Source organism: Adelges cooleyi, unplaced genomic scaffold (assembly GCF_023614345.1).
Source record: "Adelges cooleyi isolate 19-005CV unplaced genomic scaffold, UGA_ACOO_1.1 ACOO_flye_CR_arks_rails_tigmint_CR_PRNA_574, whole genome shotgun sequence".
Taxonomy (NCBI): domain Eukaryota; kingdom Metazoa; phylum Arthropoda; class Insecta; order Hemiptera; family Adelgidae; genus Adelges; species Adelges cooleyi.
In genome coordinates this window covers 3,332,835-3,357,978 of record NW_026096268.1, presented here as the reverse complement: position 1 = coordinate 3,357,978, position 25,144 = coordinate 3,332,835, and the positions used below count along the sequence as shown (strand labels likewise).

General features: G+C 31.0%; 2 protein-coding genes across 2 annotated transcripts in view; one reads left to right on the top strand and one right to left on the bottom strand.

Annotated features, from left to right (window-relative positions):
• The first annotated feature begins 1,823 nt into the window (after positions 1-1,823).
• Positions 1,824-3,753, top strand: LOC126843032 (glucose dehydrogenase [FAD, quinone]-like). The gene is made up of 2 exons (XM_050580329.1): positions 1,824-3,230; positions 3,292-3,753. Exons 1-2 carry the CDS (start codon positions 1,824-1,826, stop codon positions 3,751-3,753), a joined length of 1,869 nt encoding a protein of 622 aa, XP_050436286.1.
• A 787-nt stretch (positions 3,754-4,540) lies between these two features.
• LOC126842762 (zwei Ig domain protein zig-8-like) overlaps positions 4,541-25,144 on the bottom strand; it is a 182,002-nt gene continuing 161,398 nt past the window's right edge. The window contains exons 5-7 of the mRNA XM_050579900.1: positions 11,274-11,401; positions 7,862-8,030; positions 4,541-7,150 (exon numbers count right to left, since the gene is read on the bottom strand). Coding sequence (XP_050435857.1) covers positions 7,050-7,150; positions 7,862-8,030; positions 11,274-11,401 — 398 coding nt within the window. The 3' untranslated portion in view covers positions 4,541-7,049. The remainder of the gene's footprint in view (positions 7,151-7,861; positions 8,031-11,273; positions 11,402-25,144) is intronic.

Here is a 25,144-nt window from a genome sequence, read left to right as displayed (position 1 = left end):
TATTAAATACATATAATTATTCGTGTAGTACGATAATTAATTTTGTTGTTTCGCGTTAATAAGCATATAAAATTTGATTTATATTATGATTATATAAGTATGTTTATGTGTTCAGTGAAAATAATTCTATGGTTAAACAAAAAAAAAATTCATTAGTTGATTTATATTATTTCTATCTTATGTAAGTATTCTAATCAACGTGTTATTTAAGTACTAACAAGTTGTCTACCGAGCTAATTTTTTACAAGCCATATGAGTACCAAATAAGGTACTCATGACAGTCAAAATTATTAATCCTAAATCCTATTCTGTAACGTTAGTAAAAGCTAAATGTGACCGTTACAAGTTAATTAAAAGTGGAGTTTATTTACACTATAATCGGCTTTATTCTAAAACGGTTAAGAGGATTATTTTAAAAATTGTGAAAACTTATTAGTACTGTTACAGAAATCGGTAGCATCATTTACCTTCAGTTAAAAAAATGTTGAGTTCCCTCGTGAACTATGAAGTCAATAAATTATTTTATTATCTTGTTGGTTAATTTAACAATTTTTTCCCCCTAAATCGATAAATATTTGAATTGGACGTACGTATGTTGAGATTTTGTTTATTCAAAACAAAAAACCTACTAAGTAAATAAATAAATAGTTTAAAAAAAAAAAAAAATCGACGAATTACTTGTTATTTTCTCTCAAATTATAAAGTCTTTTATTGTGTATTTTGTTTGTAAATATGAGCTAACGAGGAAGGAGGTAATAAATAACCTTACTAAGGCACTTTTAATTATACACAGATACGGTTATCGCTAGCCATACTATATTATAAATAATCTTACCGTCAATCGCTTAGCTGAAATATTTTGGAGTTAAAATCTAATGTCATTACTCTTGACCGTCAAAGTTTGACGGCCAACCTGTTAAGTCCACGTGCCAAAGAGCACAACCATACTAACTATACGCCGATTTCTGTTAGTCGCGTAGTAATGTTTTGAGGACTTGGAACGTTATTTTCTGTTATTTTTTTTAAATTTTTATTGTATGATAATTTATCTCCAGTGTTACTCCACATTTTAGATGATTTAAAACGGAATTTTTAACTTCATTTTAAAAGTAAGTGGTATTATAATACATATTTTAAACTACAATTAATAATTAACAAATAATATAGTCCAGAGGATCATACTTAATTGTCCCCATTGTTTTGTTTATGATAGGCCAGTAAGACTAGGAGACAATGTGACGTGATTAGAGAATATCCATCTTTTGTAATATTATAACATAATTAGAATTGGACATCATTCGAATAATGTTTCATCTGTATGACGCCACAAATTAATTAAATTATCTTTTTTTTAAATAATATTTATGTACTCCATATTTACTTAATATTTACTAGAATGACTAAATAGTTATAATAAATACAATTTTTTTTCAATTCTATAAGATGTAAAAATTACATTATTAGCATAATAAAATATAATTAAAGATCATTTTTTATAAAATTGATTTTAAACAAACTTAAAAAAATATTTAAAATCATAATCTATCCATAAGCAATAAATAAACTAACTATTTTCTATTTAATAAGTTGCAACTTTATTTATTTATTTACGAATAAAAAATACCTTTAAATCGTCAAATTATTTATTACTTATTATCATAATTAAATTTTGTACAACTCTGAGAACAATCCACTATACAGTAGATAGGAACATGTAAAAGCCAGTAGTTTTTTTTAAGAAATTAAATACTGCTGTTATCATGTAATTGTGTTTATTATTTATAATATATTTTTATGTTTGTACATTCAGATATTCAGTCAACATGGCCATCAAATTTCTTTTAACTTTTGGAATTACTTTAGAAGCAGTCAGTCTTTGCATGACAATAGATATATTTGGTTTTTTGGGTCGGTCTTATCGGGCTAGTCTCATACAGTTTCAAGAAGACCCGCAGTTCGGTAACAAACCCATATTAAACGAATATGACTTCATCGTCGTGGGAGCTGGAGCTGCAGGAGCGACAGTGGCACGGCGTCTGGCCGAAATCGGCGAATGGAAAGTCTTATTGTTAGAAGCCGGCGGAGAAGAATCTTTGATCACTTCTATTCCTGCTACTGCTCACTTTTTGCAATTCACCAACTATAACTGGGACTACAGGACCGAAGAAGAGCCTCACGCTTGCAAAGGACTGGTGAACAAACGTTGCCCCTGGCCGGCCGGGAAAGGTATTGGAGGCAGTACGATTATTAACAACAACATGTACACTAGGGGCAATGTGAAAGACTTTGACGGATGGGCGGAAAACGGGAATCCAGGATGGTCGTATAACGACGTTCTACCCTATTTTTTGAAAAACGAAGACATAAACGTGCCCGAGCTAAAAAGGTCTGTTTATCACGGCGTAGGCGGTCCGATGCCTATAAGTTACATACCGTTTAAAAGTAAATTAGTGGAGGCATTTTTGGAGTCTGCTCCTGAAGTGGGAATGAAAACTGGCGATTATAACGCTCCCGGCAGCAACGTCGTGTTTTCCAGAATCCAAAGTACCACGTTGAACGGTCGAAGGGTGACTTCTGCCAAAGCGTATCTCCGAGAAAATTTAAGCAATTTACATATTGTCGAATTCGCTACGGTCACGAAAATATTGATTGATCCGAACACAAAAGCGGCATATGGAGTGGAGTTTGTGAAGAACAAGAAAAACAGAAAAGCGTTTGCTAAAAAAGAGGTGATCGTGTCAGCGGGAACGTTCAACTCGGCCAAGCTTTTAATGTTATCCGGTATTGGACCCAAAGAACACCTAGCGCCACTAGGAATCAAAGTGCTGCAGAATTTGCGAGTCGGCGATAACTTGCAAGAACACCCTGCATATGCCGGTTTGAGTTTCGTTATTAATGAAACTATATCGTTAGTTCCCGACCGGTTTTATCGAAAATTCATAACCGAGACTTTTAGAAATATCGAAGGGATAAGTATCTCGTCAACGCTGCCCTGTGAGGCTGTTGGTTATGTTAAAACTAAGTACAATACTTGGGAAGGCGATTTACCGGATATAGAATACATATTCATACCGACGAGTTTACCCGGCGAAGGGGGTTTAGGTGGAACTGTTGGTCGAAGATCAATGGGTGTACCCGACGACTTGTTCAACGATATGTACAAAGGTATAATGACCAAAGACACTTGGTCAATTGTGCCAATGTTGACGTACCCTAAAAGTAGGGGCCAGGTAAACACAAATTATACAATAAATAATAAAATTAGCTGTATATTGAATAGGTACGTTTTAGGTTCGACTACTCGACGCCGATCCTCGTTCAAAACCCGTGATACATGCCAATTTCTTCAGCGACCCTATCGATTTAAATAGGCTCGTCGAAGGCATCAAGATGGTCATTAATCTCAGCAAGACCAAGCCGTTTCAAAAGTACGGTTCGAGGCTGCACGACCGACCCATGCCCGGTTGTAAACATGTCGAGTTCGGTACCGACGATTATTGGTCATGTTGCATTCAGAGAATGACAATGCAAATGCATCACCAATGTGGGACTTGTAAAATGGGCCCGGAATGGGACCGTAACGCAGTAGTTAACGCACAACTAAAGGTGTACGGAATTTCCAACCTGAGAGTGATCGACTGTTCGATTATGCCTACAATTACCGGTGGGCATACTATGGCACCAGCTTATATGATAGGTGAAAAGGGCGCTGATTTGGTGAAAAATTCATGGTTGAATCGGACGATGAACTAATATTAGTAATTTCCCAAAACAACCCATTCCGTGATATAAAAGTAAGTACAAACGTGTGTTTAGCAAACATGAACTTGTGAAGGGAGCACTTGTGGAGGTAGCGGTAATTTAAAGCGAGGCGAATTGTTGTGAGGTTTTAAGTAATAAAATATAACTGTCTATAAAATATGTGATTAAGCATAGCAGATTATTTCAATATTATTTTATTCTGCTATTGTACCATATATTTCGAGTATTTAATATTAGAATGCACGTTTGTTAGAAAATAATTTTAGGGTAAAAAATATTTTCTAGATATTTGAGCTTTTGCATGCGGCCATTTTGTTTATTTTAGACTTAAAAGCCGGACAAAATTTCGACTACATAAGAGTTAATCGATGTTAGTTAAGAGCGCCTAGTGGCCTAGTTTAAATTTTTCGTAGAGTTGTCTAGAAAGTGGTTTACCGATCATATATGCTTATATCGTTAATAATATTATTACAATAATTATTGACAAGAAATCAAAAAGTGTGAATACAGAAAAAACAAATAATCATTGAACTGTTTATATTTTAGTATTAATAATAATAGTAATACATACGTGTACGTTTACAAATTACATAAATAATAATAATTATCATTAATTAATTTTATAATATTTTTTGAAGTTATGTATATATGTATATGGATAATATATTATTTATTATAACAATATTTATAATAATAATAAAACAAAAAACAAGTTCTTCTCGCTATTTTAGCTCAAACGGGTAACTATATTAAAATTTTTCATATACATTATTTAACTTAAAAATACAACATTAGGTTTTGGTTAGGCAAATTTATTAGCGTATGACAATAATTTCACTATGTACAATTGTTTAATTACAAAAAAGAAATGTACATATATGTATAATATTTATATAACTGTGGGCAAATGATATACACATTTGCCATACAGTTAAATTGGTAGTTCATAACACATAACACATTAATGTTTTTTACATTAATCAACACATTTTATGGGTTGTTTTTATATGTTTACAACTTATGGAATATATTTAACGTGAAATAATTTAATATGTATTTAGTTAATGAAATCTAAATAAACGGATCCGGATGATTATTTTCCAATATTTGTGTTTGGAATATCGTTAACTGTCAATATTATTGATAATATCACTTTCTCTTGTATACTTTATTGAATTTAGTTTGCTGTATTATGTAAAATATATAACTATTTACAGGTATTATATTATATGGGTTTGCGATTTTACAATAATTTATGAATATATTTTAAAATTATCCTAAAACTAATACTACGAATAATATATTACTTTTGATTATTTTATTTTAGTTATACACATATCAGATTATAAAAATCACCCGTCTAAACCATGACGGTTTTTTTAACGGTATTTGATGAAGGTAATGCATTATTGTTTTCGTAAATACATAAACGAATTGATTAAAACGCTCTAATATTTGTCATCTATATCCCACTCAACATTAGGGTTATTCGTTTAAAAATTAATGTTTTTTTTTATTATTTGTATATAATATGATAAATTAAATGCATAAGTGTTAATAGAATTTTTTTCGGAAAAATTTTTTGTCCATCAAATAAATCCAAAGCTGTCAATTGGAAGGGTACACTTAAAAAGTATTGTTTGCGCGTTTTATAAGATATCAGGTTCTATCGTCTTATGTATATCAGTGGCATTATCACAACAAAATGGGAAGATAACACAGATAGGTATACCTAGTATAACGAATCTATTTTCGGCACGTAAACCAAATTTACTTTTGATTAATATTAATACAAATTTTTTTTCAATAATAAAGGTTAACTTATATTAAGAGGAAAATTATGTTTAAAAAAAATGACGAACGACTCTGTTTCAGGATATTAACATTGCCAACATAAATATATTTTGTTTGACAGAATGGGTAAAAAAATGTTTTAAGTATAATATTTGATGATTATTAAATTAATAACGTAAAGGAAGTACTACTGAAACATATGTGTTTTTTGATATTGATTTCCTGCAAAAACACGATGTATAATTATTATTCCGAAAGTGTTAAACATATTGTGACAGTTATTCTTATGAGAATTATTATTAAATTTATATTATTTCTGCGGAGAGTGAAATATTTGCAAAAGAAAAATATAAATAATTTATTGGCTGTTCATAATGGGTATTGAAATACCGGTAAAATGTTTTTTATTTGTCACGTTTTATTCATAACATAATATTTTATTACAAATTATATTTACACATTTAAAACGGAGGAAAATTATTATTTTTTCCTTTTACGGAACATCTAAAGTAGTACTTGCTAGCTATTCATTAAAATGTTATATTTAATTATTTATTTACAAGTATTACATTATCCGTAATAAATATTTCCTTCTGTAACAAACGGCATATTCTTATATTTATGAATTTTTCAAACATTTGAAGGTATTTAAATATTATGTACCCGTTGATTAAATATCAAAATTATAATTCTCAATCTATCATCACAACAATGACAGGAGAAGATGAAAAAAAAATGTAAGATGAGTTTAGTAAATTACATTGAATCGGTCATCTCCGAATGCCGTTCATCATTTCGATACTGTTTAAAATAGTGTATACATTTTATACTCAACTCGCTTTCCGATAATAATTTTAGTACTATATTATATTATATACAGGATGATCCGTTTAACGCAAGACACTCAATATTGAAATAATTAAATTTATTCATTTTTCTTTGCAAAAAATATTTGATTATGTTATTTTATAATACTTATAAAATAACTAAAGATTCACATTTTTTGGTATTTTTCAGAGCTCTATCAAATTTCAAAACTTTAACGATAACGTATTTATTTAATATTAACATTATTTAACATTTTAAGTTGCCATTTTGGTTGCATTAGTTTATGCAACTCTAGAATTTACCGATTAATATTTTATTAATAATACTATAAAATAATATAAGAAGAACTACAAAAACATAGTTAACTTCAGAGAAAACGAGAGTCTTATGTTAAATGGATAATTACCGTATGTCACACCATTATTTTATGTTATTATGTACACAGGTTTGTAGTTTTTGTTTATTTTGTTTTGAGGACATTGGTATTACTAACACAGTACATTTTAAATCGACGTGCCTTGTGTTAGAAAAAACGGATTGCGAATTACAACAGTTTCGTTGATCGCCGATAGAAATAGGAGAAAACCCTCTCGAAAAAAAAACGGACAATCGTAAACGTGGTCAAAACAACATTGAATCAAAAATAATAACATAATACCATTAGATTAAACGTGTAAAAGCATGCAAGCGAAAAATATCAGGCAGTACATATGAGTAGTCCGCTGGTGGGCTTGTCCGCCGTGTTGCATAGCCGCCGGGTATTCACCTGTAATAAAACAGTCAAATATTATAACAGCTACCAAACCAGTAACAGTAACAAACGATATAGTAGAAATCATTTATTGCAAAAAAACTCATCAAACAATTATTGTTGGTGTCCTTGGAATCAGAAAAACATATTCTTTACTATAAAAAAAACATCCAATGTGATATATTTCTTAGTAAAAAATATTACAAGTACGCCATTGTTTAGTTGTTTTATTTAATAGTTTTATTTTTACTGCCTACTAGTAAATAGGTTTTAACACATGAGGAATTTTGCCGGTGATCGACTGATATTCAAGTGGACGCCACTCTGAAAAAACATTTTGGAGCTAAATAGTACACGTCTTGCATTCAAATACTACAAATCCGATAAGAACATAACGTTTCAAAGTTGTAAGAAACAGATTTTCAAAAAAAAAAAAAAGTGTGTGAAACAAGATTTGACGAACAAATTAAACTGTGGACTGTGTCATCAACTTAGAACCGTGAACAAGACAAATACATGCCGGAGTTATCATCATGATATCATCACTTAACCTAAAATTTGTAACGTAGCATTTTTTCTTCCTACAAAGTTGGTGCACAAAATGGCTGCCTCTCAGGTCGGGACATTTTTCAATCTGAATACGCGTTCCATAATTATTATGTTGCGTTCAGTGCATTTGTAGCGTGATATTTTGTGTTAAGATAGTCGATTTTTTTTTTAAATTACCGTTCAACACGTGCACGTTAATGGATTTCGGTTGCGAGTTGGACGGATTGCATTGATACCGGCCGTTGTCCTCGACACGAGCTTCCTGGATGAGAAGGTGGCTGGTCGTGACCGCTCCCTTTTCGGTCACCACATTGACTCCACCTCTCGGCGAATCGTAGCTGATTATCTGGAATTCAAAATTAAGATCATATTGTACATAAATATTTGGTATATTATGTTTTTTAGTATACGTATATTGGCCATGTGTTTTAATTTCTAACAACCCTCCCCCCCCCATAAAAAAAAAAAATACTGGTTTCGCTCGAGGTGTCGATATTGTAAAAATTAAACGACTTCTATGCTACGGATTATTTAAAATAACAAAGCGAGTTCTACGTATAGTCGTTTTATGTTTGTAAAAAAAAAAATATATTATATTAAAAATAACGCTTACAAAGAGGTTCGATTAACTCGAAGTTCTTTGTGCCTTTTATAAGCAGCTAACGATAAAATCGTTTTTTCCCCCTTTTATTTTTGTTTTTTAATATCAACGAACTCTGGTCAATAAATATAAAAAAATCGTATCGTGGGTTTATGAGAAATCGCTTTGTTTTATTTATTTTTTAAGATAATGATAAACCGATTGTTACTTGTACAATGTACAAACTTTCAGAATTTTGACAATTATTTCTTAACTTTTCACATAAAAATAATTTAGATGCGTTATGTTTTGTGTGTGTTATAGAATTGCGCAACATTGCGATTAAAAGACAAGCGTAAATTGTATAGTTTTTTTTTTTATCAATATTTAGTTGGCTATTGAAAGTGTATTACTGTAACATTTTTTCTAAGGCAATGACAATATATTTTTAGAGTGATCAAAAATTTCAATACCAACATGATACATAGGTTTGACTTTAGCACAGTATTTCTTCATAATAATATCTTGCCGAGCAAATAGATGCCGCAAAGAATCATACATAAATCATATTAAAATTACTTTAATTTAATTTTCATTGGTTGTTTGCTAATATATGAAATATAACTTTATTTTATTATGTTAAGTTTTATTGGCGGAAAAAACAATTTAATTCGTCTGGCTTATAATATGTTTAGTGTGTAGAATAAATGTCGGGCTCGCAAATTACACAGAAAATGTTGCCAACTTCCGAAGTTACTATTCAGAGTTGTATAATGTGTTGTAGCAATATATTTTATCGGTGGTTTTTCGAATCGAGGCTAAGTTGTGTAGGCAGCGGTGTTAAGATCTCCCCTGTGGGTTTCGCCCTTTATACTATTACGGTCACCGTCTTAAACTAATAACGGCGTGTATCTCTCTATACGTGCACATATACATTCGCACATTAAACAGTGTATAAACAATCAAGTTTCCCGGAGCCCACGTGTGTCTACGGTAGGGAATGGTTAGGTCTCCCAAGAAGTTTGAAGGTAAATTTTAGCTTAGGTACATAAATATATATCTTCCGAGTCAACTGTAATAAAAAAAAAGAAGTCGATTCACAAATAAATTGTGAAACAGTAATAAAAGGTACCGTTTTTTCTGCTTTAATTTTGTAGACTCAGTGGACGTCTGACATAACATAACTAAGACCAAAAATATATCAGATTTTGTTTGTGTACGCAAATGAAATCATTTTTAATACTTTTACGGTAACTGTTTACAAATAAATGAAACAATTCACGTCATATTATAATGAGCGGCTTATATAAGTTTTTTAATTTATTTGTTACTAACATAACTTATTATTTACTATTATTACTATTTATTACTGATTGTGTCTTGTAATAGCTTGGTTAGGTAGAAATAAAAAATAGTTATCCTAGAAACATCGTTTGACACTTTGTCTGTCGACTGATGAATAACATATTTTGAATGAAACTTAGTAGCCAATAACGGTTGTAAATTTTATTCCGTGAAATCACAACAGTTTTAGTGGTTTTATTGTAGGTTTATACTTGAAAACTATATAAACTGCGGCCAATATATTATTGAAGTTTATTATCGAGTTTCTAAGATTAGTATGGATTAATCTGTCTCTCAATTAGTTTTCACTAAAACAAATCAAGTAGTTGAAAAGTTTTCTGTTATTCTGGCTTCAATTGATAACCAATACGTTGTCTGAATTTCAAAGCATACAGAACCCCTATTCGAGTCAATAGAATCAAGGCCATATAAGTAATAAACAAACGTATTTATTTTATTTTTAAGAGCTTGTGTATAGACAACGTCTTAAAAAAATTCCATAGTAATTAAAAAATATTGTCTTTACAGTTACATATGTATAGTTGCCTATAACATTAAAATAATGTGTTTATATTTAAACGTTTGTGTATAAACTAATTTTCCATGATAATTTCTTGTAATTATTTAGCTGTAAATAGAGTTGGATTAGATTTTTACTTAAATGAGACGATGGACACAAATTACCTTTTATTTCATAATTTATTATTGGATTATACAAGAAAAAATTATTTATTGTTTATTATTTGTAAACATTATTTGAATTAATTTTTTTCATTTAGTATTTTTGTAAATATTTAAATAATGATAGTAATAGATAATAGACACAATTTTTAAATTATAAAAAAAAAAAAAATAATTATAATTTATAAATAATAATGTATTTATTCATTGATAGGTATACATTATTCCTTAAATTGTCTATCTTTAATTAATCACTCATTTGATTAATAATAATCAAACCGATAACGTTAAGCATTAACGTTCAACTAAATATAGAAAAAAAAGTTTTGTGATGCAAAAAAAAAACATAAAGAAATATTAAGCAAAACTCAAAATAGAAAAACAGAAAGTAAATATAATATTACAACAATATACACTTTATATTTTTGGAGGTAACAATTTGGTGAATTTGATATTGGGAAGTATCAACGTTTTACCTTACAACTTTTCATAATACATTCGGTATAAAAATAACACAAATAGCAGATGGAAAGTAACTTTGCTATTCAAATACCTAAAACATTGTAAGCTATAAAAATAACTCTTTCTATATGACATAAGATACACATATCACATTTTATGTGTATACACAATGGTCATATAAGTTTTATATATTATAGGCCCGTGGAAAAATGTAAGTAATATGTTTGTTTGCGAATTTCCAGTCAGCTTTATAGAATATTAAAGTATTGTTACAGACAGACTGTTTCAGTACAACGTAGAAAATATAAGTGAGTAAAATGAAAATATAATATAATTTAAATTGTAATTCCAAGCCATATACTTATAGCTATATATTTACAGTAAAATATGTTTATTATTAATTGTTACGCACTTGTTCCAACTGTTAATAATAACCAATTGATATGATGATCAATTATGGAAAACTTTGAAAGTTATATTATGTGATATTGTTACTATTATTTACACACAAGTATTACTTACAGCATTATTATGATTCCAGAATATGTAAGACGGTGGCTCCGGGCTATGTAAAACAACACACGTCAAGTTGATTGTGCTTCCTCGATCGATGAAAATTTCAGGACCTCCTATTATGTCCGTTCGGGGTTCTGCAAAATAAAGGTAAGTATGTAATATTTAATTATTGTATTATTCGACATGCAATTAAAAACAATTTATCCGTTTCGCAGTCGTAAATGTTTAATAATGTTCAATCATAAATAATTTATACTGCACTGTAGTTCGAGTAGAACATAACTTTTTAAAGTTGCATACTTAAACAGTAAATAATGTATTCACATATAATGTTTTTATGTACATAACGTTATCGTATATTCAAATGCACAAAATGAACATTTTGGTATTTTATCTAAAGAACACAAGCATTTAGTTTACCTCGAGGAAAATTAAAATGTTTAAATGGTTCAAAAATAAATTGATACGATTTTATTGCTATTATAGATTCTATGCCGGGTTGCGCTGGCCTTAAAGCGAGCAATGCTTTTATACAAATTTTTACAACTGAAATGTATGTTAAACGGGTTTCGAGTAGATATGTTGTATATTATAGCTTTACATGATATTTTAATAGTACTGTCCTTTATACGATATGTATAAAATGTATAAAAATAAGCTGTTATAATTTCAACGAATTTTGTTTTTAAACAATTTCTCATAGAATTATCCAAACTAGACCGTACGACGTAGGTAGAAATAAAACCAGCACGAAAACGGAATGACGTACTAAGAAAATGTATTATATTAGTAAGAGAAGTTTACTTTTTAGCGTGGCGTCATTGTTGTACAACACCTGCGCTAGCTTTACCAATTTTCAGTCAATAGACTTTGTAAAAGGCACCTTCTTTTTTTACCCAGCAATGTTCTCCAAAACGAGTCTTCAGCCGTGAAATCGCGCTCAAAAGCTTTTCATTCTAAACAACACTCGAGAATATCTCGGAACGAAGGAAATAGAAACTTCTCTAACTTATACGCGGACAATTAACAAAACTTGGAATTGTCACACAAACTTAAGAAAACTATAATATTATATGGTCGTGTGGAAGTAGTTTAAGTATATACACGCTACATTACAAATATATTCTCATGTTTTTAAGACGGTTAGTATGTAAAAATAAAAAATGACATTAAATTTAAAAATCCGTACACAATATTGCTAAACAAATATAATTTAGGGTAAGTTAGTATTAAATATTTATTTTATAACATATGTACAAATGTATGTTTTGGGCAGTATATATAGTAAGTACTATTTGTTCTCGATAATTAAAAAAAAAATATATATATATATAAATGTATACCCCAAATATAGGTATGACACATATTTTTTGTTTATATCTAAAAACTAAATATTATACTTAATAAATAAAAAATGATTGACATTTTTTTCGCATATTGGTTAATTCTGGGGGGTTCAAAAACTCACCCGGAGCACTTCAACGGTGTTTATCGTTGTGATATATGTAAAGTGTCAATCAAAATCAGTATAACGTTTTGCGTTGCCTAATCCTGCAATAGCCATTGGAGCAGTATATCGCAGGGGGTTATCTTTTTGCGAACGAGCGGCCATAAAAATTTAATCGAGCGTTGGAAAACAATTAGCTCAATAGAGTAGAAAAATAATAATTTACATTTGATAAATACATAAACGCGACCGAGTATTATAGATTTTTTTTTAATGTTCTTATAAATGTGTGGGTTCAACGGTTTTGGTGACATTACATATTTGATATAGAACCCTCGGGGGGGTAAACAAAAATGAGAACTCCCATTAAGCACTAGCAACTTTTACATATTATGGCACTTTGCGATGAAAAAGGTTATAAAATTCTACGAAGACGCGAAGTCATCTTGATCGTAAATTACTTTTATAGGAATTTTGTCCACCTGAATGTGAACACCGACGGAAAAGGTCTTATGGCTGTATCGATTATCGAAATTTCTTTGATTGTCTATCCACTATACTTAACCCACACTTATATAGCTCACTGTACTTTTTTATTTTATCCACTACACGTGCATCCCAACCAATTTAGAAATTGACTTAAGAAAAAATGTATTATTCATCAGATATTGAAATATGTTTAAAAAAGTTTTCAGACTTACTGCTATTTATTTCGTTTTTAAATAATGCAAGTCGAAATTTTTTCCCGGGGTAAGAAATACCGAACAAGTGATTCTTTAAAAAAAATTGTTTTATCTTCAAATTCTATTACTAGTACAAAAAACAAATATTAGTTTAATTTTATTTGTATCGATATAATACATATATATCGCTCACATTTGTAATAAGCTGGGCATTTGATTGTTGTCTCAATATGATTTTAAAAAATTTAATAACATATAAATTAAATACATTATGTATATAAAAAAATATTTATTTGAATTTTATTTATCTTAATTATCATTTTTTGTTTTCTGAACAATGTCCATTACTTATATCTTTTCAACCAACACTTAAGTGATTTGTACTCGTTCAATATTAAAATTAGTCGGATTTTATTATAAATTAATTGCATATTTTATTTATTTTTCAAATTGAGTTTTAATTTGTCTTTCATTAGTTGTAATAAAAAACAAACTTACATAGGATTTAATTATATTATAAATATAATAAAATTATACGGTAAAACGTGGATGAATAATTTCCAGGGAAACTTTTATTGTTTCTCTATACATTTATAAGCGCAAAATAAAATTAGTGCCCATTATTTAGGAGAATTTACATATTTCTATCTATATACTATTATTAGCATTGTTCGAAGAGGTTTAGCTAAAATGCACAATAAGATTAAATAGCTAATTTTTAGGAAAGGCAATCGTACCAAAAGTTTGAAAATTAAACGTTTTTGGTTCATTTCCTTAACGATTTATGTGTTTAACGAATTGTTATTCAACAAGGATGTTTTTTGTGTGACTCAGTAATAGTTCCTAGAATTTATAAGCTGCTGGAGTGTATTTTGGATTTCTATATAATTTTAATGTGTAATCAGAATTTAAATTTAAATTATATGCTTTGCTTAATGGAGCAAACTTTATTCTAATTTTGGAAAAGACCAATAAATGTAATTTTTATATACATTAGGTCATAAATAAACTAATGTTAAATACCTAGTATATATTGTTAGTAATTTTAATAAGTAGAATGCATACAGTTATGCCATTATAAATATTGTGGATTATTTTATTTTACAATAATTTTCGTCGATTGTCAAACGGTTTTTTTTAAGTGTTTCAGGTATGCAATATTAGCATTTTTTTTTAGAGAGCCGAGACAATAAAAATAAAACGATTTCCTACTAAACTAAACGGTTTCCCACGATCAGAAATAAGTTACAGCTAGGGGCACGAGTTTCAAATGGACGTTTAAACAGATAGGGAATACTGATATTGCAGTGAATAGGGTTTTCACCGAGTAATAAGATAGTGGCTTTGATACGGTGAAAGGTGGTTTTTCTTTTCCTCTCCTCTATCTATCCTTATACCAATCCCCACGAGACGTATATATATACATTATTGTATATCGAACCGGTAAAGTGATAAATAAGAGATGTCGCCAGGACTATATTGGTATGGTTGTGTGACCAATGAGGGAAAAACGAGAAACTAATGCGTCGGTTTTTATAGGTATAAAGCGTAAAAATACAATAAGAATACACATAATTGTCATTTGTTTATTATAATCGCCTCGACAGCTCGAGCCATGTTGAAAAATTAATAACGTCTGCACATGAAGTACCTAACTAAATACATGTACATGCATACCAAAAAGTAACTTCTGTAAAAAACAATTGAGTAATTTCTAACGAAAAATAAAAGCCACAGTCAACAAATTTATAATGTAAATTATCTCAAAAGACGCTTTAGACAAGGTTTAATTGTTTATTTTTTTTTTTTGGAACAACCGCTGATCCGAGCCCGGTAAAAAAAACTATTTTTATTATTACATTTAATACTAATTTCTAACACAGAAAGTAAAAAAAAAAAAACAGTAAAAAATGTTTCCCATAAGAGCAGTGAACGCATCACCACAAGACGTAAATCATATTATTTTAGAGGAAAACAAAAATTTCATAATATTATGCTCAAAACACTAAATCATCCCACGCCCATATCGAGTGTTCATATTACATTATTCATATTTCGGAATTTCGCTGTAAGTACCGTATAGTACATTATATTATGTTGTCATTGTTCTGCTGGAGTAACACATGTCACAAGACCTAAATCAAAACCAAAATATTACTTTATCAAACGAACCCGGTATCTCCATGCTGTATGTCTCGGCGAGATAATATTTTATTTTGATTCTTTCGATACTGGATTATAAATTATACCGAATTTATTGTTATTGAATATAAATCTATACTATGTCTATGTATTATAATATAGTATATAAGCACCGTTTGCAAACGAGTGAAACTTACAGTGAAGTTTTGTTTCCGCCCGAGGCTTAAAAAATCACCGCACTTGTGTCTGACAGAGAGGAATCCTAAATATCTATATATATATATATATTGAAATGTATAGTAAAATGTCGGACACGCGAATAATTTAACACCTTTCTTCTGTCTTTCAGACTTCCCTGTGCATATATTATTTATTTTACGCGCGTTTTAACATATTACAATTATTGAGTACACATTGAAAACGCATGCATATAATATTATGTACCTCGACATTTTCATAAGAGTGTCGCTTTAGCGCTTTTGCAAGAATCAAAGACACTTCAGTGTTTATATACAATATTAATGCGGTGCTTCCGTTTGACAACACCACACATACCGTGTAGACCATTGAATTTTGATACGTTCTCCGTTTTATGATGTGGATTAAAATATAGCGCATAAAAGATATCACTATATGTGTCCTTATTTCTATTAGGGTTGTGTTCTAACGACGTGCATTCATCTCGGAGTGTATTGAGCATTTAATTAACACCCCCTGCGATCGATGACATGAACTAAGATTGATCTGCGTAAACAACAAATAACAATGTGTAAAAAAACCTTAACCACAAAATATAATGCACTGCAGCGTATACGCGTGTTTTGGTAGAAATGCGGCACTCACAACATATACTCTCAGTGTATTGAATTGTTTGCAATATAAACGCGTTAAAAATATTTTATTGGGGCTTTAAAAATATTTTTTAGGCGTTCATTTGGGTGGAATCATCGGCCTAATTTTCAAACTCCAACTCGTTCAACTTTTGTCCATAAAAACTATTTTTTGTGCACGATTTGTGATTTATGGACTTGCTAAATAGTGAAATCGATCCGGTTGCTTAAAAGTTATATTGCTGGTACAGACGCAAAAAACAAAATGTATTTGTTATTTCATCATAAGTTGGTGATAATGTAGTATTCATTTGAAGCGATATAATGTATTGTGGTAGAATTTGTATGGAAACTTGAATCAGTTTAAGTGCATCATGAATATAATAATATTCCACCGTATTCATTTGAAGTTTCATCTCATTTGTGTCATACTACTCATCAATAAAGTACTACACAGCTGCTGGTATTATCCCATTACTTTATGGTATTTCTCTCTGTAGCGAATCTTGCTGAAAATAACTTTGAAACAGATCTTATTGTTTTATGATTTCATTATTACATTGTGCATTGTACGTGCTCCAAGTCTTTGGTTATTTTTATTGCTTAATTTCCCAGATGAAAATCGTTCCAAATGTATTTAAACTTTTGGGAATTAATTTAGATTTTTTTATAGTCAATTCCTGTTAATTAATTAACGCAGGCATCGCAAATACCCGTTCTACATGTTTACAGTGGAATATAAAATTTCAGGTAAAGCTAAAGTTTGTTCCTAGAACTATTATACGATCCGCATATATTATAAACTTGGCGAGTTCATCAAAATCAAAACTAATTAATAAATTGCTTTCTTAAAATTGACAGTGCCCTTTTTATTTGTTACTGTCATAAACTGAATGAAATCCCAAAATAGGCCATTTAGTTATAAAAGACTACTATAAAAACAAATGCAAAAATCGATTACGGGATTCTGTATAACGATCAAAATTGAAGCCGTAAAATAAAACAAGCATGTAATATTGCTGGAAGCAGTACGGTGTGCTTAAAGCCCATATTACATAGAAAATAATACATAGATACTTGGTTTAACAACATCGGTTAACGACCCAAACACAGTCAATATATAGTTGGGAAATCACAATATAGCTATCCAAATACTCTAATCGAAACGCTTACAGGCAAAAAAGCTCATAACGTACAATATTGTTTTTACTAAGCGTTGCGCTTGCCTTTAAAAGAAAAATTAATTTTGCAATACAATTTGTGTCCTAGTCAGAGTTATATATTTATTATTTTAATTAAAAACATTAACCTAAGTATCTTAAAATTTAGATAAATACATTTCATAAATAATATAAACAAAAAATAAGGTAATTTTTGTATTTTAAATTAAATAAAAGAGCTATGTAAAATATATTTTTTTATCTTAAATAATTTGTATATGTATTTACCATAATGTAATCAATAAATAACAAATAATTTTTAAATGAATAAATAAAAATACAAGTCGACAGATCGAATCAATTTGGACAGATCGCACGTGATTGGTGTACTCAAATTTCCCAGGGCTGGAACTCGGACAAATATGGACATCGGTAAAATAGGTAAAAAATGTATGGTTTTCGCAAAAACAAAATATTATTATCAAAACGGATCGTGTTAATCCTACAGTAAAATGTTTTTACTAATGGTATTATGTAGTCGGCATTAATATTGTTTGCAATTCCGGTGGTTTCTGTTGTTGATAACTTCCAAACCAATCTGTATGTAGAGTAGAAGCATCGATTCCGCCATTTAAGTCAGTAACACACAATTGTGTTGACATTTAAACGCCGTGTAGTTTTCCAATTTATGTCACTACCAAACGGTTTTGCAGATATATGCCCCTGTACACGCGTTGCTGTGAAGTTTATAATTACATACAATTCGATGCAAAATATTTGTTTTGTTTTTTTTCAATTACCGTAACGATTATTGTATTTTCTGACAGGAAAGCAGTTTTCGAAGTCTCGCCACAGACCAGCACGTGCCAACCGATACCGCACTAATCGATTTTTAACTAACACCGTTTTCGGAGTACAATAATTACAAGGTTATTGACACAATAACATATTTGCATTACCTGACCATTAACAACTATCTCACACAGCTATTTAGAAACTTAAATATTTGTAAGAAATGTTGATAATAGCAATTCAAGTATAATCGCGAAATTTTTAACAGTTAGAAAATATGTTTGAAACATGTATCGTGTAAGTTGTTGTATGTTGTCATTTAACATAAACGGGTTTCAATTCTATTGCTTATGAAAACATAAAGAAGAAATATTATTGTATTTTCCCTAGAATGACAAACAATTTTGCTGTATTTTGAAAGAACAGTTACACAATTATTTACGTTGGTTTTTTTAAATTTTTACACGAGTTTCAATTTATTAACCGTGGTACTCTATGTCAGTGTAGGCTATAGATGAGTCGTTTATTTATACGAGGTAATCAGTCAAAATTTCGTTGAAACTGACTTTTTTTAACAAACGTGTTCGTATCTCAATTAATTATATTAATTAGCAATCCCAAATTTAAATAAGTTTAGTGCGTAAGAATTAAAATATTTTTTTTAATTTTTTTCAATTAAATTTTACGTGAAAACAATGATTTTTTATTTACCGAAAATGTAACTTTTTAGACTAAACCCCTTTCATAAATAATCGATTCAGATAGACCAATAGGGTTAATTATGAAAGACAAGTTAAAAAGCGGGACTTTCGGAAAATTACTAAGGGGGGTCTTCTTACCAACATACTAAAAATCCCGCCTTCCACACTCTCTGCTAATTTTTTGAGGGGGGTTAAACACTCTCAAACTAGTGTTTTTTCAAAATTCTTGAAAAATATTATATTTACGGCAGAATTTTTCCTACAAACATTGACACAATTTTACCATAACATGGTTATCATCTACATCTTTATTGGAATTTACTCAAAATTTAGCAGAGGGGTTTGAAGGTGAGATTTTTAGTATGTTATTTAGGGGACCCTCCTTAATGATTTTCCGAAAAATACCGCTTGTTACACGACTTTCATAATTAACTCCTATCTCGCCTACACTGCTGTTTATTATCTTGAATTGCTTTACACTTGTTTTTTCCAACTAATTGTGGACTATTTCCAATTGTCGCAAAACCAACAAAACGCATTGTGTCTGCTCTTCAAACGTGTACTTCCCTTTAAAAAATGGATCTCGGCGAATTTTCACGAAGTGGAACCGGCTTAACGCCATAAATACCGATTTGACCACTAGATAGAGGTGGCAAATATATACCAGGTGTCGTACAAACATAATTTATACTAATTAAACATGAACCGCATCGTGCATCTTCTTGTATCCAAATTATTCAAGAATAGGGTGCTGCCATTTCAAGTTTTTTCTAGCAAATCGTACATACATAAGTGGTATTTTTCTTAAGTAACTCGCACAATGCGGTGGTGTAATTGACTTTAAGAGCATCAGTAAAAGACTACAGCTTTAAACATGGTCGATGCAAGTTTATCTAAAACGAATTCGCCAATTCGAGTCAAATAATATGATTTACCCGAATGGAATAATATTACACATAATTCAATAGCTTTTATCAGTAAAATAATGGTGTTTATTATAAATTATTGTCACTGACAGATGTGAAAACGTTTTGTTTGGAATTTTAAAAATCGTTAACGACGTGTGTTTGACAGCGTGGGGTTTAATCGAATTGACCGGAAATTACTAGTGGGCATATACATATAAGTTGTCAGAGTAGAGTATTGGTTCGCATACTTCACTAACATTACATTTCCTCCCATTGGCGTACGGTGATGAGTACTGATAATTGAACATGTTATCGAATAAATTGAATAATATATTCAAAAGTTGTTTGAGCGGTGTCATGTCTAAAGCAACAAAAAAAAAACGTTTTACCATTTTTTTGTTTTATCAAATTTCTTTAAAAATTATAACAGCAATCCAAAAATCTATGGTTTAATATAAGTTTTAAAAGTTGTTATAGTCTCATAAAGAACAATACTTAATAAAAAACAAAACGTTAGTTTAGTCGTTTTCAACTATCAAGGCGGTCGTTAAGTTTTCATATTAACTAGTTTTCTGATAAGCACAAACATTTCAAAAACCGGTAAACCGAAAAACGTTTAATGTGAATGAGACGAATTAGAAGTTACATAAAAGTGATTTTATTTAAAATATTTGGGTCAGTCATAACCATCTGCGTTTTAACATTTGTCTAAAGTTTGAACTTCATGAATTCGAAAAATATTTAATGAATGCTTTTTCTTCTTCTTACTTGTTAGCTATCGATAATATAACATGCATTAAATAGAAACGATAATGTTGGAACATAATATACATGTCGATACCCGCAGGTTAGGAAGGTCGTAACTCAGCTATTCATTTTTTTTTTTAAACTGTTACCACGCGTTTTCTATATTATCGGCAAAGATGGTAGTATCTCAATATTTTATTATTCAAAACACATTTTGTTCGGTTTTCAGAAAGAAAAAAGTAGTTCAAAAATACTCGTGTCAGATATAATTATACTAAAAAAATGAAAACTATTAAATTAATTCATTCTTAGATGTACCGACTAGGTATTGCAGCGGGTTGATTACCTTGATTTCAAATCGATAACCGCAATGGTTATATCGGTTATTATCGCATGAAATTAAAACAAAGGCCCAAAATAATAAAATAATACAGTGCTGCAGACGTTCAGGCGGGTCAAACTTTTTTAATACCTGTCTGCGCGTGGACAATGTGTTTTTCTGTTTGGTAGTTTTGTTCGTATTCTCCGGTGATGTATAATGTAGTCTGACAACGATAATTTAGTGAATGATAAAAAGATAAAAAGTCGTTATATAAAACGGATAGTCAAGAGCGCCGGCCGTAAGAAACCGTGTAAACGCTGTGCGGGTACGGCTGAGCGGTATCAAAAAACAAAAGCCAGGTCGAATAAGTTAGTCCGGAGAAGTTTCCATTGCGGGTAGCGTTTTAATGTTCCGACACAAAATAACGCTGTGTGTGCGCGCAAGAGAACGTGGTGTGCATGTGTCTGGTGGCTTCGTCTCCATAATCCTATCCCCTACTCACCCATCATCCCTATTCCCTTTCCCGTGTCCTCTCCTTTTATCTCCTCCCCCTCCCCCCCCCCCCTCACAGCACGCGGTTAAAAGTTCTAGGGAACAAAACGTTTCGTCCGACGAAGCGATAAAACACTACCAGCTACGACCCTTTCTCCACTCTGTAGCGGACCTTTATAATATATATATATATGAAGACATACTTCTAAATATATATATATATGTGTGTATATATATATATAGACGTACTTCTGCAATTAATAGCCGGCCATACTTGGCGTACAATAATATTTTTAAGTATAATACAGTGTATCGGAGATAGGCGCACGGACACTAAACGATGAACCGACAAAAAAAATAACTATTAACTGTAGTAAGTTTTACACCGCTCTGTCCTCTCCGGCTTGTTAGGTACCTAATAAAGAAACCGCACGTGACCGTTATAGTATATTATAAATGAACAACAAAGTCTGTTCATCTCAGTTTTTACTCTTCATAATATACTAATTAGCTTCCGTAACCGGCGCCGCGGAACGTTCATATATTTTCTAGACGTTTAAACGCGAATTATTCACTAGAATCTAGTGAATTACATCTGATGTAAGTGTCAGTAAATGCCTTTTGGGTAATGGCGCAACTAGTGAGGGGGCTGAGAATGTTCACACCCTTATAAACTCTTAACGCTCCCACAGAATTTGGATAGAATTAAACAACGTTATTTGGGGGTTATTCCTAAATAGTTGCTTTCAATTTTTAAAAGTTCGAAGGAGTTCAGAAGACTTCATTATCCCCTTCCCTCTTTGAGTTGCACCAATGCTTTGGATCCAAAAAGTTATCGAATCAAAATAACCGTGTGGCTTTTATTTCAAAAATGTTAAAATATTAAAAAAAAAAAACCTTATCATTGCTTTTGTTTGTTAGGTTGTTGGCCTAATTCACAGTTTTCATAACTTAAAAAATGATATTTCGGGAATAATATTTATGTTGTCGTTATATAATAAATTAACGCATTGTTAAAACCAGCCAAACTCCAACCAGACACCTCCATTTATCCACAACATCGGATGTTTTTTGCCGTTAAAGTTCAGCTGTATCATTAGATCGTTCTAACGGGAATAGCATCGGCTCTAGCGCGGTTGTGTGAGTTGTTTTGATTGGGTACCGGCTAAAAGATTAACTCGAGAACTTATAAATAGATTCGTTTGAAGTTAAAAAAAGCAATTTCGATACATATAGACAAAAAGTAATCCGTGTCGGAAATGCGGAAGAGTGATTGTTGTTGGATTCCGGGCAAGCTGGACGCCATCGCATCGCCAAGACAGGCGCCGGCAATAGTTTCATATGGAGAATATTGTATTGGTTTTGATCGGAGAAACGTGCTCGTTTAAGAAGACCGGGATAATGAAAGTGACTTTAAACGGACGGAAAACGTCGAGTTTTTTTTTTACTGGTATTTGTTACAAAAACAAAAGCAACGAAGACGATTTTGCGTTAAAACAAAATTGGTATAGTCCAAAGAGAGGAGGTAAGGAGGGGCGAAGGTTATGGACCGAGCAAAATCGGATTGCCCTTTAAAACACACACCCAGGGACCGGACTAGGGTACGTCGCTTTACAACCGACCGTATAACCGCAATTCGAGGAGCGTTGAATTTGCACGTTCGTTGTGGCAAGGCAACATGGTTTTCCGGATTCCGGCGGGCCCCGTTAACGGCATTGGACAGGTGTTAGTATATTTATTTTGCCGTTCCTGATTGGTCGGTCGAATCGATTTGAGTAGTAAAGTATCGGCTACGTGTTTGCGGTTAAACCGGGCAAAGGCAAGTCGTTAAATTGCGGGAAATCGGTACAGGTTTTGACCGGACCTCCGAAATGGTTTACTTAGGTTTTGGTTTTTTTTTTTTGCTACAAAAGTTTAATTGAAAAAATCCACAGAAGAAATCCACAAAACAAAGGCAGAGACAGGCAGCACTGCGATACAAAGAATTTACAACAACTGGAGTGTTTGTGAACTCAAGTATTGGCAACAGCAGATAACACACAGTACAATTAAATATTTTGTCAAAGACAACAAAAAAAAAGAAATTAAAAACAAGACATAAATTTATATTTTAAACGAGTTTTTTCTGCCGGACTATTTTCAACGAGGTGTAAAAAGGAATTTTTAAATATAAACGGAGACCTTTCTCGTTCGCTCATTAAGTTATCTGAAAATAAAACATATTATTATGGTCACATCTCATTCTATAAAAAATCCGTTCAATGTCGTAAATCCGACCGAGTGAGAGCGGTTAGGCAATGTAATGTGCGCAAGACGTTTATGTACTAAAATTGCATACACGACACGCCACATTGAATATATTCCTAATTCCGTACTTCCTGGTTAGTTACAAGCAGTTATTTAACGCCACCGCCCAGAGGCATTGGAAACTTTTTCGATTCAGTTGCACGAAACAGTTTGGAATTTATATAATGGCTGCTTGGCGTCGCTTCAACGAGCAATCTTTACAATAAACATTACATAACGTTTGATATACGTTTGTGATATTTGAAAATGTTTTTGTGAGTTAGTGTTGTCCTATTGTGACTTTTTCAATTTCCTTAATAAAATTTATATTTATAAAATGTTCAATGTTTATTTCATTTTTGACAAACTTAAATCATACAATACCAATTTTGCCTTAAAATAATAAAAAAAAAAAACAGTCGAATATTATAACAATAATAATTAATTGAACAATATTATTGATGTAATGTTATGTGTTGGTAAAATTAAGATATGGTAGCGTTCACCAAAACTATGCTGTTTATCTTCTAATGTGAATTGTTTGTAATCGCTATTATTAACAATTATTGTATGTTAAATTGGATAACGTTGCGTTATCTGCACGTAGCCAGATGTGGTTAAATTTTAATTAAAAACCCATTAAAACGAGTAAACACGGATTGAAGGAAGAATTAATATATATATATATATATTTTTTTATACTCGGGCGTTATAATCCTACTTTGAGAAATTAATAAAAAAATTACCATTTTGACCCACGCCATAAATAATTTGGACGACACGCTGATGGTTTAATACCATGCAAACGGAGCGGCTAAAATCTTAATTAGTTGATTATTTGTTTATTTTCTATATATTATTTTAGGAGGTAGGTACCTGTGATATCCGGTTATGTGGATTGAAAACAATTGAATATACAATAACGCGCTGTAACAACAATTTATCGAAAAATGGTAATACTTTATAAAAAATGTTGACATTTTTTTACATCAGGTTTTTGGTAAGAAGACAAATAATAATACAAAAGCTTAAAGCTTATTTTCAAAGTAATCTTACGTGCACAGTATTTTTTTACTGGATTTCATAAGAAACGAAAAAATAGAGAAAACATTCAAATGTGGAAATCGCTGTGTGGAATAAGTTATGGGAATCTACATTGAGGCCTCTTGTGCTCGTTTGATGTGCATCGGTACAAACTAAATGTAAATCGCTGCGTCCCTGTAGCGAAATTTTGCTACGGACAATATGGAAATTCAATTTTCACAAAGCCGCCTAAACGAGCAAAATCGAGGGAACTCCATGCCGGCGACGGTGTGGTAGTCTAACGACGATAATTGTAGTCGAACGAGCGGTCCATACACGGTATA

What these genes read in the sequence shown, in the direction of transcription:
- LOC126843032 (XM_050580329.1), top strand. Translation starts at nt 1,824, where the DNA reads ATGGCCATCAAATTTCTTTTAACTTTTGGAATTACTTTAGAAGCAGTC. An exon ending in ACCCTAAAAGTAGGGGCCAG is followed by an intron (nt 3,231 to 3,291) that starts GTAAACACAAAT and finishes GGTACGTTTTAG; the next exon opens with GTTCGACTACTCGACGCCGA.